We start from the raw sequence: 15,297 nt of genomic DNA on the forward strand, positions 1-15,297 counted from the left end.
CAGCTGAAGTCTGAGTTGGCACGGTGAACACACTAAAGGACTAGACCAGAGAAGACAGTGCTCTTGAGCAGCAGTGAGTAAAGGATCAGCAACCCCCTTTCCCATGATTGGATTTTTGGGAGGGTCTTGAGAACCAGACCTGCAGATGACATTGGCTATTGTCTAATCTAGAAGTGGGTCCATCTAGTCTTTCCAAAGAAGCCCCAGCCAACAAAGCCCAGGAGGCCTAATGAGACCTCAGCCTTACCTGCTGGAACTTTCCTCACAGGATGCTGCAGAGGCAGTTCCTTAGGAGTGCACCAAACTGGTCCAGATGGACAAAACACCAGCTGACAGTTTGTCCTAACCCACGCTACCTCATACTAGTGAGAAGGGAAGCTGAGTCTTACATACTACATCAAACAGCTTCAATCTTAGGCTGTTCCAAGTGGCAGCTCAGAGAGCAACACAAAACCAGGAAGGACTAAACAATCCCACCCTTTTGCTCTCACTATCTGTATACAACTCAGAAGAATTGAAAAGAAAGACTGTTGACATACACAAAAACCATCCAATGTCATCAATTATTTTGTCTAATTCAATGGAGAAGTGTCCTTCACTATTCATTCTTCATTGCAATTTTTAAAATTTCTTTCTGGGGCTAGGGCTGTAGCTCAGTGGTAGAGCACTTGCCTAGCATGGGTGAGGCAGTGGGTTTGATCCTCAGCACCACAGTAAAAAATTCAATAAAGTTATAAAAAAGTATTAAAAAATTATTTCCATGTGTGCATCATAAACAATATTATAAATCAAATGGATCAAATGTACATCTACAGAATATTCCACCCTATAACAGCAGAATTTATCTTCTCCATTGCACACAAAATTTTTTCCAAAATAGACCATATTCTGGGCCATGAAACAGATCTTAGCAAATACCAAAAAAAAAAAAAAAATCAACATATCCCATGTATCCTATCAGATAATAATGGAATGAAACTAGAATCAAAGCAAGAAAAATAATAGAAACCACAAAAAGCTGGAGATTTAACAATACTCTCTGAAGAAATGAAGAAAATATCAAAGAAGAAATAAGAATAGAAATTAAGAAATTCTTAGGAAAAAAAGAGAAAAAGATACAATAGATCAGAATCTCTGGGACAGTATTAAAATAGTTCTAAGAGGAAAATTATAGCACCACTATAAAATTAAAGAATTGTCAAATAAATATGCTTATGCTTCACCTCAAGGCCTTAGAAAAAGATGAACAATCTAACCCTAAAACCAGTAGAAGACAGGAAATAATTAAGTTCAGAGCCAAAATCAATAAAGGTGAGAATAAGAAAACAATAGACAGGAACAAGAAATAAGATTGACACTTAGCCAAACTAACCAAAAGAAAGAATGAGAAGAAGCAAATCAACAAGATCTGAGTTAAAAAAGGAAATACCAGCAAAGACCCTTTTGAAATCCAGAGAGTTATCAAAACCTGTTTTGAAAATTTGTACTCCAATAAGCTGGAAAATCTTAAAGACACTGACAAATTTCTAGACACATATGGACCTACTCAAATTGAATCAGAAAGATGTATAAAAACCTAAATAGACCAATACTAACTAATGAAACTGAAACAGTAATTAAAAGCCTTTCAAAAAAGGAAAACCCAGGACCTGATGGATTCTCAACTGAATTCTACTAGATCTTTAAAAAAGAACTAATACTCTTTCTTAAATTATTCCATGCAATTAAAAGAGAGGGAACACTCCTAAATACATTTTTAGAAGCTGGTATAACCCTGATGCCAAAACCAGATAAGATGAATCAAGGAAATAAAACTACAGAATAATATCCCTGATAAACTAGATGCAAAATTCCTTAATAAAATTTTAGCAAACACCATTTAAAAACACATCAGAAAAGACAATACACCATGATCAAGTGGGTTTCATTTCAGGAATACAAAGTTGTTTCATCATAAGCAAATCAATAAATGTAATTAATCCTTTAACAGAATTAAGGACAAAAATCATTTGGTCATCTCAATACATGCAGAAAAGGCCTTTGATAAAATTCAACACCGATTCACATGAATAAATGCTGGAGAAGCTAGGATTCAAAAGAACTTACCTAATCATCATAAAGGCCATTTATGACAAACTCAAAGCCAACATCATACTCAGTGGAGAAACACTAAAAGCATTTCCTTTAAAAACAGGAATAACACAAGGCTGTCCACTCTCACCACTCCTACTCAATATAGTCCTCAAAACATGAGCCAGAGCAATCAGGCAACAAAAGGAAATGAAAGGTATACAAATAGGGAAAAAAGACGTCAAACTATTTGTTTGCCAATGATATGATTCTATATCTAGAAGACCTAAAAAAACTCCACTAGACCACTTCTAGAGCTTATAAATAAGTTTAGCAAAGAAGGAGAATACAAGATCACTACTCATAAATCAATAGCTTTCTTACACTCTAACCATAATTCGGCTGAGGAAGAAATGAAGAAAACCATCCCATTTATAATAATATCCAAAAAAGTGTTAAAGAGTTAATCTAAAAAAAAAAGGTAAAAGAACTCAGCAATGAAATTTATAGCACAATGAAGAAAAAAACTGAATAAGACCTTATCAAATAGAAAGACATCCCATGTTCTTGAATAGACAGAATCAATATTGTCAAAATGGCCACAGTACCAAAAGCAATATAGAGATTCAAAGCAATCTCATTTAAATAAAAATGATATTTTTCACAAAATTAGAAAAAAAAATTCTTAAATTCATTTGGAATAATAAGAGAAACAAAATAGCCAAAGCAATACTAAGCAAGAGAAGAGAAGCAGGAGGTATCACAATACTTGATCTGAAATTATATTTCAGAGCTATAGCACCAAAACCAGCATGGTATTGGCATCAAAATAGACATGAAAACAAATAAAACAGAATAGAAGACGAAGAGACAAATCCACATACTTACAGCCATCTGACATTTGAAAAATATGTCAAAACTATATTTTAGACAGACAAAAGACAGCCTTTTTAACAAATGGTGCTAGGAAAACTGGATAGCTATGTATAGAAAAATAAATCAGACCCCTCTATTTCACCCTATACAAACCCAAATCAACATGGATCAAATATCGGGAATTAGACCAAAAACTTTACAACTACTAGAAGAAAACATAGGCTCCATAGTCCATCATATAGATGCTGACAAGACCCCCAAAGTGCAAGAAATAAAATGAAGAATAAATGAATGCCATAAAACTAAAAAGCTTGTCTACAGCAAAGGAAACAATTAAGAACATGAATAGAGAGATGACAGAAAGGGAAAGAATCTTGGCCAGCTATTCTTCTGATAGGGGATTAATATCCAGAAGATTAAAAAAACTTAGCACCAAATATAATATAATAATAATAATAATAATAATGCAATCAATAAATGGGCAAAAGATCTAAACAGAAACTTCTCAAAAGATGAAACACAAATGGCCAAAAAATATACGAAAAAAATGTTCAACAGCTATCAGGAAAATATAAATCAAAATTAAAATACAATGTAATCTCAACCCAGTCAGAATGGCACTGCTCAAGAATATGAATAATAATTGCTGGCGATGTTGGGGGGGGAAGGTACACTTGAATATGGTTGATGTGACTACTAAACCACTCTGAAGAGCAGTATGGAGATTCCTCAAAAACCTAGAGATGGAACCACCCTATGACCTAGCTATCCCACTCCTTGGTATTTTTCCAGAGAGACATAAGATTGACACACTGCAGGGATATAGCCACCTCAAAGTGTATAGCAGCAAAATTTCAATAGGTAACTTATGGAATCAACCCAGATGCCAATAAATAGATGACTGGAATAGAATGAAAAAAAAATATATATATATATACACACACATATACATATACATATATATATATATATATATATTCTTAATATGTATCACAATTATGATACATACACACACACACAATGGAGTTTTACTCAGCCATAAAAAAAATGAAATGATGGCACTTGCTGGTAAATGGATGAAAATGGAAAATATCATGTTTAGTGAAATTAGCCAAACTCAGAAACTCAAAGTTTATATGCAGAAGCTAGAGTAAAATAAGGAAAGGAGGAGGTAAGGAAAGGATAATACAAATGAATCAAATATTAAATAATAGACAAGTGAAAGGAAGTCTAGCAGAGTGGAGGAAAGGGATGGAGAGGGGAAGGACGATGGAAGGGAAAAAGAGGAGGGAAAAATGGATATCATGAACTAAAATAGATTTCCATGCATGTGTGAGTTTTTCAGGATGAATGCAACTACTATGTATAACTATAAAGCTCTAATTTAAAAAAGAAAAAATAATAATTATGCAGTCAACAGTTAGGACTTTTGAGACAAGCATTAAGCTAGAAGCCTAGGTACACTGACCTCCTCCTTTATCACTCTTATTAACGATGAGGAAAAGGCAAAAACTCACATAGCAATAACTGAATAAATGATGACCATAAATTAAAACTGATACTGAAGCCAAAAGTCAAGATAATATGATGAAAGAAATGTATGTATTAGGGGAATGAAGATAGAAGGAATGACATGACAGTTTCTAAGATACAGATGATTATGATGCTCTGAATAAAAACTAGCCCAGAAAGCTGACAGTGCTAAGAGGTTGAACAGTCAAGACAGGAAAGGGGAACTCATGAAGTATCCTTTCTTGGGTGACCATATAATTACCATTCATGTAGGGGTTCTTTAGAGATTGAAATATTAATAATAATTATACAAGGACATGGCATGATCCAGTGCTATCCTGGGCTAGAAGAAATATGGTTATCCTACATATATAGCATACTAACTAATGCTAAATTTATTATCATTTGGAATCACTAAATTTTTTAAATGAGTAACATGAATCAATATTTTTAAAAGATTACTCCTGCTACCAATAGAGAATGAATCTGAGGAGATCAGAGAACTTCAGAGACTAGCTTGGAGACTAGCAGTTCAGGTAAGAAAAGATAAGAACTAGGCTTAGATGGAGATGAGCTGAGGTGGAAAGAAATGTCTATACTCAAAAATATTATGGAGACACAGATTCAAAAACACTTAATGATCAATTAGATGTGAAAGAAAAAAAGGGGGTAATTCAACAAAATATATCACAGAATTCTCCCTTGAGCACTTGCATTTCTGAGGTTACTATTTCCCGAGATAAAAGAAAATACTCAAACACAAGTTTCATAGAGAAAATTAATTACAGTTCAGCTTGATATACATTATAACACACTCCTAAAATATATTTAAGTGGATGCATCAATAGGCAGTTAGACATTCAAGTCTGGACTACAGAGGAAAGGTTACAGATATGATATGAAAGACATTAGCCTATAGCTGATATGTAAAGCTAGACTAATGTTCCTATGAAGAGCTACAGAACTGATGAAATTTCCCAGAGTAGGTGAAAAGAAAAAAGAAATATGAACTAAAACTGAATTATGGAATACTCTAAGACATATTGATTCAGAAAAGGGAGGAGGAACCAGCAATGGAGACTGAGCAGACAGAGTTCTTAAGAAGGAAAGCCTTGTGGTATCATAAACCAAGAGTAGAGGGGGTTGAGATTTGGGTATGACTAAGTCTCATGCTGGTGGGAAGTTGTATATGACAGTGATAAACATATTCACTGGATTTGGCAATCCAGTCGCCATGGGTGAGCATGAGAAGTAGACAAAGCTAGCTGACACTTCTCTCACAACGTCCTACCACAAAGGAGAGACAATAAATGAAAAAAAAAGAAATTAGAAAGGGAAGAGATCAAGGGATTTTGTTGTAAACTGAACAATTCTCAACTATTTATGCCAACTGTAATAATTTCGTGGAGAAAGAAATGCCAGCTATGGAGGGAATAACTAAACCTTATGAAGGCTGAGGGGCAGCCATGTGAAAGGAAGGACTTCTCCAGAAGGACACTCCTCCGCTGCAGCAGGAGGGAGGGGCAACACTGGCTTTTAAGTGGGATTTTGAATTTGGTGTTGGGAAAATAAGTAATCTCCCTCTAGTGACTTTCATTTCACTGAGGTCATTAGTTGAAAATGAGGCGATAAGAAGCATGTACAGAAGCACGAGAGACAAAAATTATCAATTAAGCATTAAGGAGATTATAAAATGTAGTGTGCTAGAAAAATGTGAAATTTCTGGGGTGATGCTGAGTGCCCAATTGGCAATGTTAATCATGATTTTTTAGTGATACCATCAGTCTAGCTGTGTGATTTTTCTCCATAATGTTTTCCAACTCAATTAAATTCTGATTAAATGTTCATGTTTATGATTACATTTGCTTTGGTTCTTGAAGAACATATAATATTCATAACTGTTGTTTAAAAGTTAATTGGGACCAATCAATATTCATATTCTCCTTTACTACTTTACCACAAACTATGGTTTTCTTTTATACCAAATCTCTAGACCCTACCTCATAACTTTCAACTACAGTATTTTTCGGAATCCTCTCTTTGACTTGCAACAATTAAATAATCTTGACTGTCTGAAGTAAAATATCTTACTTGGGAACTCTCAGAAATAATGACTGTTTGCACCTGCAAGGAAGACAGAAAAGTGGGAATAAAAATTTAAAGAGTTTAAATCAGAAAGGCACTAAATATTATACTAATGAGTTAGTATTTGATGTTTAAGACTCGATGTTTAAAACTATTCTGATCACTAGGTATGCATATATCATAAGCATACATCATTTCAAGTGAAAAAAAATAGCCCCAGGTTAAGATACATGCTACAATTTGTATCAACTTGCAAAAAGTCCTGTTACTCATTAACATAGAATATACATTGTCATCCATTTAGATCAGTCTTACAAATCTGAATTTCTTTTAGGTAAAGCAATATAAAATGAAGATTTTGTTTTTACCAGGAATAACTGGAATCCAGATGTGAAGGTATACACACTGTTAACAGAAGACTTCTCTTCATTTCTTTCTTTATGAGTAATTACAAAGTAGGGGGAAAGTCCAATCTTAAAGGCCTCACAATTTTTAGGATTTTGTATCTTTAAATCCTAGAAAATGAGAATTACAAAAAACAGTTAACTCATAATGTATCTCACATTTACTTGTATATTTTATTTTGTGCACTGTGGAAGAAAATAAGCAATGTTTACCTTTACTGGAATAAAAATCCCTTGCCATCGGTAAATAGTAAATGATGATTTTCTTAACATTATACCATATACTGAATCTTCCAAAGTAAAGAAACACCAGCCAGAAACTGGCTTGTCCAAAAAACTTTGAAATATTGAAAAGACAACATCCATTCTCCCTAAAAACATAAATCATTATTTACCAGTGCATATTTCCTTCTCAAACTTATCTGCTCTAATTTGTTATTTAAACATTGAGACTAATGACTTCAATACAAATGAATTCCCCATGGGGTGTGTGTGTGTGTGTGTGTGTGTGTGTGTGTGTGTGAGAGAGAGAGAGAGAGAGAGAGAGAGAGAGAGAGAGAGAGAGAGAGAGAGAGAGAGAGAGAGAGAGAGAGAGAGAGAGAGATACAGAGAGAGAGAGAGAGAGAGAGAGAAAGAAAGAGGCTAGAAAACTTAAAAATAGTAACTTAAAATAACAATTATGGATAACAAAAGGAGTACTAATACTTCACTCTATAGCCATATGAACTTTCCCAAGGTCTATTTAAATATAAATACTTGCTAACTGTAATTTTAAAGGGAAATATGCTAAAACATGTTTTATTTCTTTTTTCCAGCACTGGGGTTTGGACTCAGGACCCTGGGCATGCTAGGCAAGCACTCTGACATTGAGCAATAGCCCCAGTCCATCTCCCACCCTTTAACACACTCTTCTAGTATCTGCAATCTACTGTTTTCTCCTGTATTTCTCACCAGGTCTCCAAATCCCCTTCGTGAGATCACTCTGCTATCCCTAGCCATTCAATCTGATGCTTTTCAATTTTCAGGCTGGGTCTTCTTCCCTTCTCTGTCTAGAGCTCCTCTTCTCAGATTGTTAAATCAATGTCCATGACTTTAAAAACAGTAACACATGTCAGATCCCTAAGTCTATCTTGCAGCAGAGACCTTCCTTTGAGTATAAATGCCTTCTCAAAAGGAACTCAAACTTAACATGTGCTAAAACACATTTATTTTAATTCCCTCGCCAAAACAACACCTAGCCTTCTTTCACATATCTCTTAGTCAGTAGCAAGACACTCTATCCTACCACACAAGCTGAGGAAATAGGAGTCATCTGGGACTCAGCCTCACCCTTACACCCAGTTCATCACCTGCTCTAAACTTCTATCATCTGTTGCCCTTTTGCTCATCTCCATGCATCCTCTCTTCTCTGCTATACCAGCCAATTCTTTTTTAAAAAAAGAGAGAGAGTGAGAGAGGAGAGAGAGAGAGAGAGAGAATATTTAATATTTATTTTTTAGTTCTCGGCAGACACAATATCTTTGTTGGTATGTGGTGCTGAGGATCGAACCTGGGCCGCATGCACGCCAGGCGAGCGAGCTACCGTTTGAGCCATATCCCCAGCCCCCAACCAATTCTTTACACGGTCCTATGAATAACACTAAAAAATGCAAACATGATCATACCATACCATCTTCCCCATGCCTAAACTACTCAAAGGTTTTCCATTAACTCTGGGATAAAAGATTGACATCAATAAAATATTTCTCAAGTTCTTCAATGATCTCTGCATCTCCCCTATTTCTGTACTCCCTATTCACTGAGGTTCTTCAATTATGACATGTCCTTTCATGCCTGAGTTTCCTGCCTCTAAAGCTTCCCCCTCTTGTCTCCCAGGTTCCTCCAACCCAGTTCTTTGCATAATTGATTCCTCCACATTGATTTTTACTTATTTATTTTGGTACACCTTAAATTCTAAGCTCCATGAGCTCAATACCATACCTAGGCACTCAATAAATATTCTTGGATATAGTAATAAAATTAAATATCTGTTTCCCATTTTTAATAAATCCATAAGTTATAATTCATGGAAATAATGTAAATCTTATACATGCAACATTTCTGAGTTACAGCATTTTGTTCTCATAAAAAACTAAACATACTCATGCCAAAGGCTGTTTCAGATATCGTCTCCCACTGCACACTCACAGCTAAATCAATGCCATTAGTAGGCGACACATTTAAGTATACTGTTCTGTTGGTTTCTTCAATATCTATAGAAGTGGCTCTGAAATTGTGGAAAACAGAAAAAGAATATAATTTTTACATATTTAAAATATATGTCACATTACCAGCATATGCTTAATATGCTTCTACATTTATATAACCCAAATGACATGCACAAATTTGATACATGAATATTTTCAAGACAAATGGGTGCTTGAAAATATTCATTTATGGAGTTTTTTTAAAATACAAATGCAACACTCATAATCAGAAAATACTGAAGATCAGTAATTTAACATTACACATTTTAAAACTGTCTTTTTTGAATTTTTCACACATAAATCAAAAACATCTGACAGTAAAAAACAGGAAATTCCTAGTATAGAAATAAAACTAAATCTCTTAAAATACTGTATATAAATATCTGTCAGTTTCCAAAGGAAATTTTATAACTATAATCATTTTAATATGTTTAAAGAGTCATGTATTTGGATTCAGTGACCAAGTATATTTTATATTTTTTCTTGCTTTTTATTTCTAAAATCACAAAATAATGCAGGCCTTTTCCTAGAAGTGTGAACTATGAGAACATAAGAATTCTGATGACACCATTTAGCAGGCCATGGTTAAGTCTTTGATGTTCTCTGTAATAAGAGAGCTTGTGGACTATGGATCTGTCTTCTGGAATTCATTTTAAAAGTCCACTTTACATAATCACACCTCAATTTTCTTTTGCATTTTCTTATGTCAAAAATTATTTCTTTCTTATTTTCAGAAGTTATATTTTCTTATAAATAAATTATACCTATTTTCAATAGCAGAAATACCGAACAGCCCCAAATGGGTCTGATTTTGTAATACTGTTATCAAGGTTTGAACCTGTGCCCCTAGTCTCGCACCTCCCATAGGATTAAACAAGGTGCAAACAAAATGCTCATCCATTTCTGGTTCTGTGTCTAATACAGCAAAAATGTGCAGAGCCTGAAAACAAAATAAAAAAAGTAAAGTTACTAGAATAGAATATATTTGCAAAACACATACAGAGAAATTTAATAAACATTTTAGAAACCAAAATAATGTCTTTCAAAAAACAGCACCTCTTTTTTATTTAATAATGGTCCCCATAATGTGATAGCTACTTTTGGGATTTTCATGTTATTACTTTTGGGAGTTTCAACATTGTGGTACACTACATGGAAGTGTCTAAAAAAATAAATGACATTTTTAAATAACACAGAATAAAATATTAAAATATTAAATTCATGTCCTTTTTGGGATACTTTTTTATCCTGCTCTGGCTATATAACTTCATTAATGTCTTTCTAGTCTAGGATTCACCATTAAAGCCATGGTAGAGGGGCTGGGGTTCTGGCTCAGGGGTAGCACTTCCCTAGCATGTTTGAGGCACTGGATTGAATTCTCAGCACCACATATAAATAAATAAGGGTCCATTGACAATTAAAATATATATATTACAAAAAAGCCTTAGTAGGAACAAATTAGAAACACCCCAAATGTTCATCAACAGGAAAATGGATAAACAAATGGTGATCTGTTCCATAAAACTCTATTCAACAATAAAAAAGGATCAGCTACGCATGTCTGCAACCACACAAAAGAAGCATGAAAGAAGCTAAACACAAAAGAATAGATACTATAAGGCCCTATTTATACAAAGCTCAAGAATCAGCAAAAACGAGTCAATTAAAACATTACAAAGTAGTTTCCTCTTGAAAAGGCAAGACGCAAAAGAGAACCATCTGGGTAACAGTAGTGTTAATATCTTTAATCTGAGTGGAGGTATTATGTTTTGGATATGAAATGTTGTCCAAAGTCTCATGTGCTCAGAGGTAGACTTTTTGGAAAGTGATAAATCATGAGGTCTCTGATCTCATCAGTAGATTAATCCACTGATGGCTGAATGGATTACTTGTATTAAGTGGGTCACAAGGGATAGAGGTTGTCCTGGAAAGGTCTGGGTTCTCTCTGGCACTTTCCTCTTGCTTTCTGTTTTCCCCAGGTGCAATAAGCTGAGCAGCTTTCCTCAACTCCACCCTTCCACCAAGATGATTCTACCTTGGAGCCCAATGACATAGCCTGAATCCTCTGAAACACTAAGTGAAAATAAATCTTTCCCCATTAAGTTGTTCTTATCAGTATTTTGTTCATAGTGATGAAAAGCTGACTAATACAGATCATTATATGTGTGTATACTATGTTTAAAATCATTAATCCATATGTTTGGAATTGGTGCATTTTACTATTTATATGTCAAAATAAAAACGTGGAGCAAAAACAGTTGTGTGAGCCAAAAATATTTAATCCAACTTTCTCTAATGTTTAATTTACCAAATGAACAAAAGTTTTTACTTAAATACACGCCGAGAAAAAGACACAAAATATTACAGTAAAAAAATTTTAAACATTTTAAATTACAAAAAAAAATTATTAAGAGAAAAAATGTGAATAAAGCAATGACAAATTCTAATATACTTCACATTTGAACTTTTGTATTTTTCACAATTTAAGTGTGTCTTTGAAGAAATCAAAGATTTTAAATTTGGAAGAACGTTTAAAAAATGAACAAAAAAATATGTTGAACTTTACAAAAACTTAAAATTGAGAAAGTTATTTGATTGTTAGATAAATTAGTTTAGAGGAAAGGGCTGCAAATATATTTCTTTAAAGCAGTATTTTAGCTAGCTTGAAAAATGTCTAAAGATAATGCGATGAACTAATTTAAACTTCAACTATATTTTTAAAAATAAAGTTTAGTAGGAACAGAAAATCAATATACAGGAATGGAAAATATATAGAAAAATAAGTTGGGAAACTAAACTTATGTAAGGATAGATCACATTTATAATTAATCTCAAATCCAGGATTTTTCTCTTTCAAACACTATTCCTATTCTCAAACAGTTTGAAGCAGAAGTTACATGCTGTTTAATTAAAATATAGCAAAAATAAATGACTGACTGGGGCTGGGAGCTTTTTTTGGCTTATACTTTACATATAAAGTGAAGTATACCATTTAAATAAGTTTGGAATTTAAAATAAAAAAAACAATATGTGTATTTTTATTATTTACATATTTCTCTATTAATAGTAAATTTCTTCAGTTGCCCTCTATACATATTATATAGTACATTAGCACTTGTCACATAATAATCTAATCGTGTCTTTATTTCTCACCTAAGTTGGAAATATCTTTTTCTTTTTTTGAGGATGCAGGAAAAATATTTTGTAAATATTAGAGTTATAAGTTTCATCCTTATTAAAGTTGCATACTGTACCTTGAGTCGAACACCTTCTTCTAATACAATATAGCCTTTGGAAGGAGTCAGGTCCTTGGATTCTGTTGAAGAATTCACTTCTGTGACAATGAACTGAACTGTCACAGTTCCAAACAGTCCTCATGCAGGTTCCCGAACAATGTACAAGACCGCAATGCTTTCCTGAACATAGAGAGCTGCTGGCTCTCTCAGGAAAAAGTGCTCACTGTTTTTAAATGACAGAACTCCAGGGCCATCATCATTAGCAAGGATGGTAATTACAGCTGTCAAAACAAAAATATTCAAAGATAAATGAAAATAAGAGGGGCTGTTATAAATGCTTAAATGAGTGTGGATATTTCATTGGAAAAAAGGTCAACTCTTGACCGCAAGTGATCATTTTAAGAGTACCTTTTCCTTTTTTTTAAAGAGGGTTAATTTTTAAAGCATTACATAAAATTTCATATTCCTTTATTATATGAAAATACTCTGCAATCTTAGAATGGAAGGTAGGTTTGTCAACCTGATGTGATGCTACCTCTCAGAAGTCAACAGCAGAGACCAAATTTAATGACGAAACAGTGAAAACATTCCCAGTAAAAACAGAAGCTAACCAATCCCTAAAAAACAAATGCCAAATGTCATCTTTGATATAAGGAGAGCAACTAAGAACAGAATAGGGAGGAAGAGCATGAGAAGAAGATCACCACTAAACAAGGATGAGAGGGGGGAGGGAAAGAGAGAGAGAAGGGAAATTGCATGGTAAAGGAAGGAGACCCTCATTGTTATACAAAATTACATAAAAGAGAAAGTGAGGGAAAAGGGGAAAAACAAGAGAGAGAAATGAATTACAGTAGATGGGGTAGAGAGAAAAAATGGGAGGGGAGGGGAGTGGAGGGGAGGGGGGATAGTAGAGGATAGGAAAGGCAGCAGAATACCACATACACTAGTATGGCAGTAGGTAAAAAAGTGGATGTGTAACCCATGTGAATCTGCAATATGTATATGGGGTAAAATTGGGAGTTCATAATCCGCTTGAATCAAATGTATGAAATATGATATGTCAAGAGCTTTGTAATGTTTTGAATAACTAATAATAATAATAATAATAATAAAAGAAAGAAACAAGATAATGATGACTGCCAGCACTGGTACTGCTCAACATGTCCTGGAGCTATCCATCAGGCAAAGGTAATAGAAAAGAAGGTCCAGAACTTTCATCCTTAAATGAAATGCTTGTCTACTACCAAGATACAAGAAAAAAAAATATCATATGATAAGAGTTTGAAATATAAATTTAGAAGAGATTCAAGATAGTGGAATAGAGGAAGGTTGCATTTCCAGTTGCTCCATGACTCCACACTCAAGTAGCAGGAGAACTGCTTCTCAGCAAGGTGGGTAAAAGAGGGAACTCACTGAAATTCAATTTTAGATAATAATGGTCTCTTAGAATCATAGAAATGAACATGCGGGCTGGGGATGTGGCTCAAGCGGTAGCACGCTCGCCTGGCATGCGTGCGGCCCGGGTTCAATCCTCAGCACCACATACCAACAAAGATGTTGTGTCCACCGAATACTAAAAAATAAATATTAAAAAAAATAGAAATGAACATGCATTGAACAAAGAACAAGAAAGAGTACATTGGAGCCAACTTGGTTGCAGCAGCAGCAGCAACAGCACTGATTGGCCACAGAGGGGAGGGGTAATATGTATAGAGAGAGACACAACCTATTGGCATGGGAAAACCTATGGATGATAAAAAGTCATAATTTAGCTATCCAGAGGCTGCACAACAGGTTCTTGTTTGAAATGTGCTTGTCGTGAAATCTGTTTCTCTCAACTGACAAGGGAAGACCTGACATGGAAGTCATCTTGAGGAGGCCACCTTGCAGTTTCCTACTGCAGAAGCCTGTAAGATCAAACAAGAACTGCCATAATGTCCCATCATGTGGCCCAACGTGTACCTAGTAGAACACAAATCCAAGAGTTACGGAGAATATTGTACCCATGGTGATTCAAGTAAGAAATACAGAGGGGAGTGCAACTCACTTACCCTTTGAGTCTGGTGGCTCACATAACCAGCTGAAGAGGTCATGAAACTGAACAAGTGGGTGTGAATACACTTAGGGACTAAGTGTGGGAAGGCCATGTTTGTGGGCAGCAGAGTGTGTAAGATTTATATAGACGTGAAACACGTGGAGAGGACTGGCTTTCCTGTCCTACAAGTAGAATTCTAGGGAGATTCCTGAGATCCTGGCAGCGATTGCCATCAGCCTGGCACTAAAAATGTGTGTTCTCCAGGGAAGATAATACTCAACAAAGTCCTTAAGCTCTGATTAGACCTAAGCCCTAGCCACCAGAACATCACTACTAGGACTGTGCAGAAGCTCCACACTCGGAGTGCATCAATGTTATCTGTATGCACAAAACTGCAGTTGACAGTACTTCCCATTCCTTCCTATCTTATAATGGTAAGCAGGGAAGCTGAAAGCTATTTCAAACAACTTCAGTGTTAGGCCAATGCAGTGGGCAGTTTAGTGAACAACACAAAAAGAGGAAGTAGTTAACCCCCAAACAAGGTTGTGTCTCTTACTCTCAATACATAGCCCAAGAAGAAACAGAATGACAGTTGAGGATAGGCACCGACATCCACCTTTATCAACACTCTGAAACACCTAAGTGGAGATAATTCTTTAAGTGTGCATGTGTGTATGTATTCTTGCTGGAGTGATTCGTTGGTAGACATACATACATACATACATACATACATACATACATTTTTTTTTTATCTCAGTTTTAGCATTTTTTAAACATGTTTATTTTTCCTTGAATTGACCCTTAAGGGTCCGTGTTTTTGTCTTGTTAATTTT

General features: G+C 34.8%; 1 protein-coding gene across 1 annotated transcript in view; it reads right to left on the reverse strand.

The window, feature by feature from the left end:
* Positions 1–14,576, reverse strand: part of LOC120890492 (adhesion G-protein coupled receptor V1) — a 101,893-nt gene extending 87,317 nt beyond the window's left edge. Inside the window, 8 exon segments of the mRNA XM_078036538.1 lie at positions 6,483–6,582; positions 6,912–7,058; positions 7,161–7,318; positions 9,089–9,213; positions 9,958–10,133; positions 12,448–12,766; positions 14,273–14,391; positions 14,481–14,576. Of these exon segments, the coding sequence (XP_077892664.1) occupies positions 6,483–6,582; positions 6,912–7,058; positions 7,161–7,318; positions 9,089–9,213; positions 9,958–10,133; positions 12,448–12,766; positions 14,273–14,391; positions 14,481–14,576 (1,240 nt within the window).
* Between the last annotated feature and the right edge of the window lie 721 nt (positions 14,577–15,297).

This window comes from Ictidomys tridecemlineatus, unplaced genomic scaffold (genome assembly GCF_052094955.1).
Source record: "Ictidomys tridecemlineatus isolate mIctTri1 unplaced genomic scaffold, mIctTri1.hap1 Scaffold_417, whole genome shotgun sequence".
NCBI classification, from domain to species: Eukaryota; Metazoa; Chordata; class Mammalia; order Rodentia; family Sciuridae; genus Ictidomys; species Ictidomys tridecemlineatus.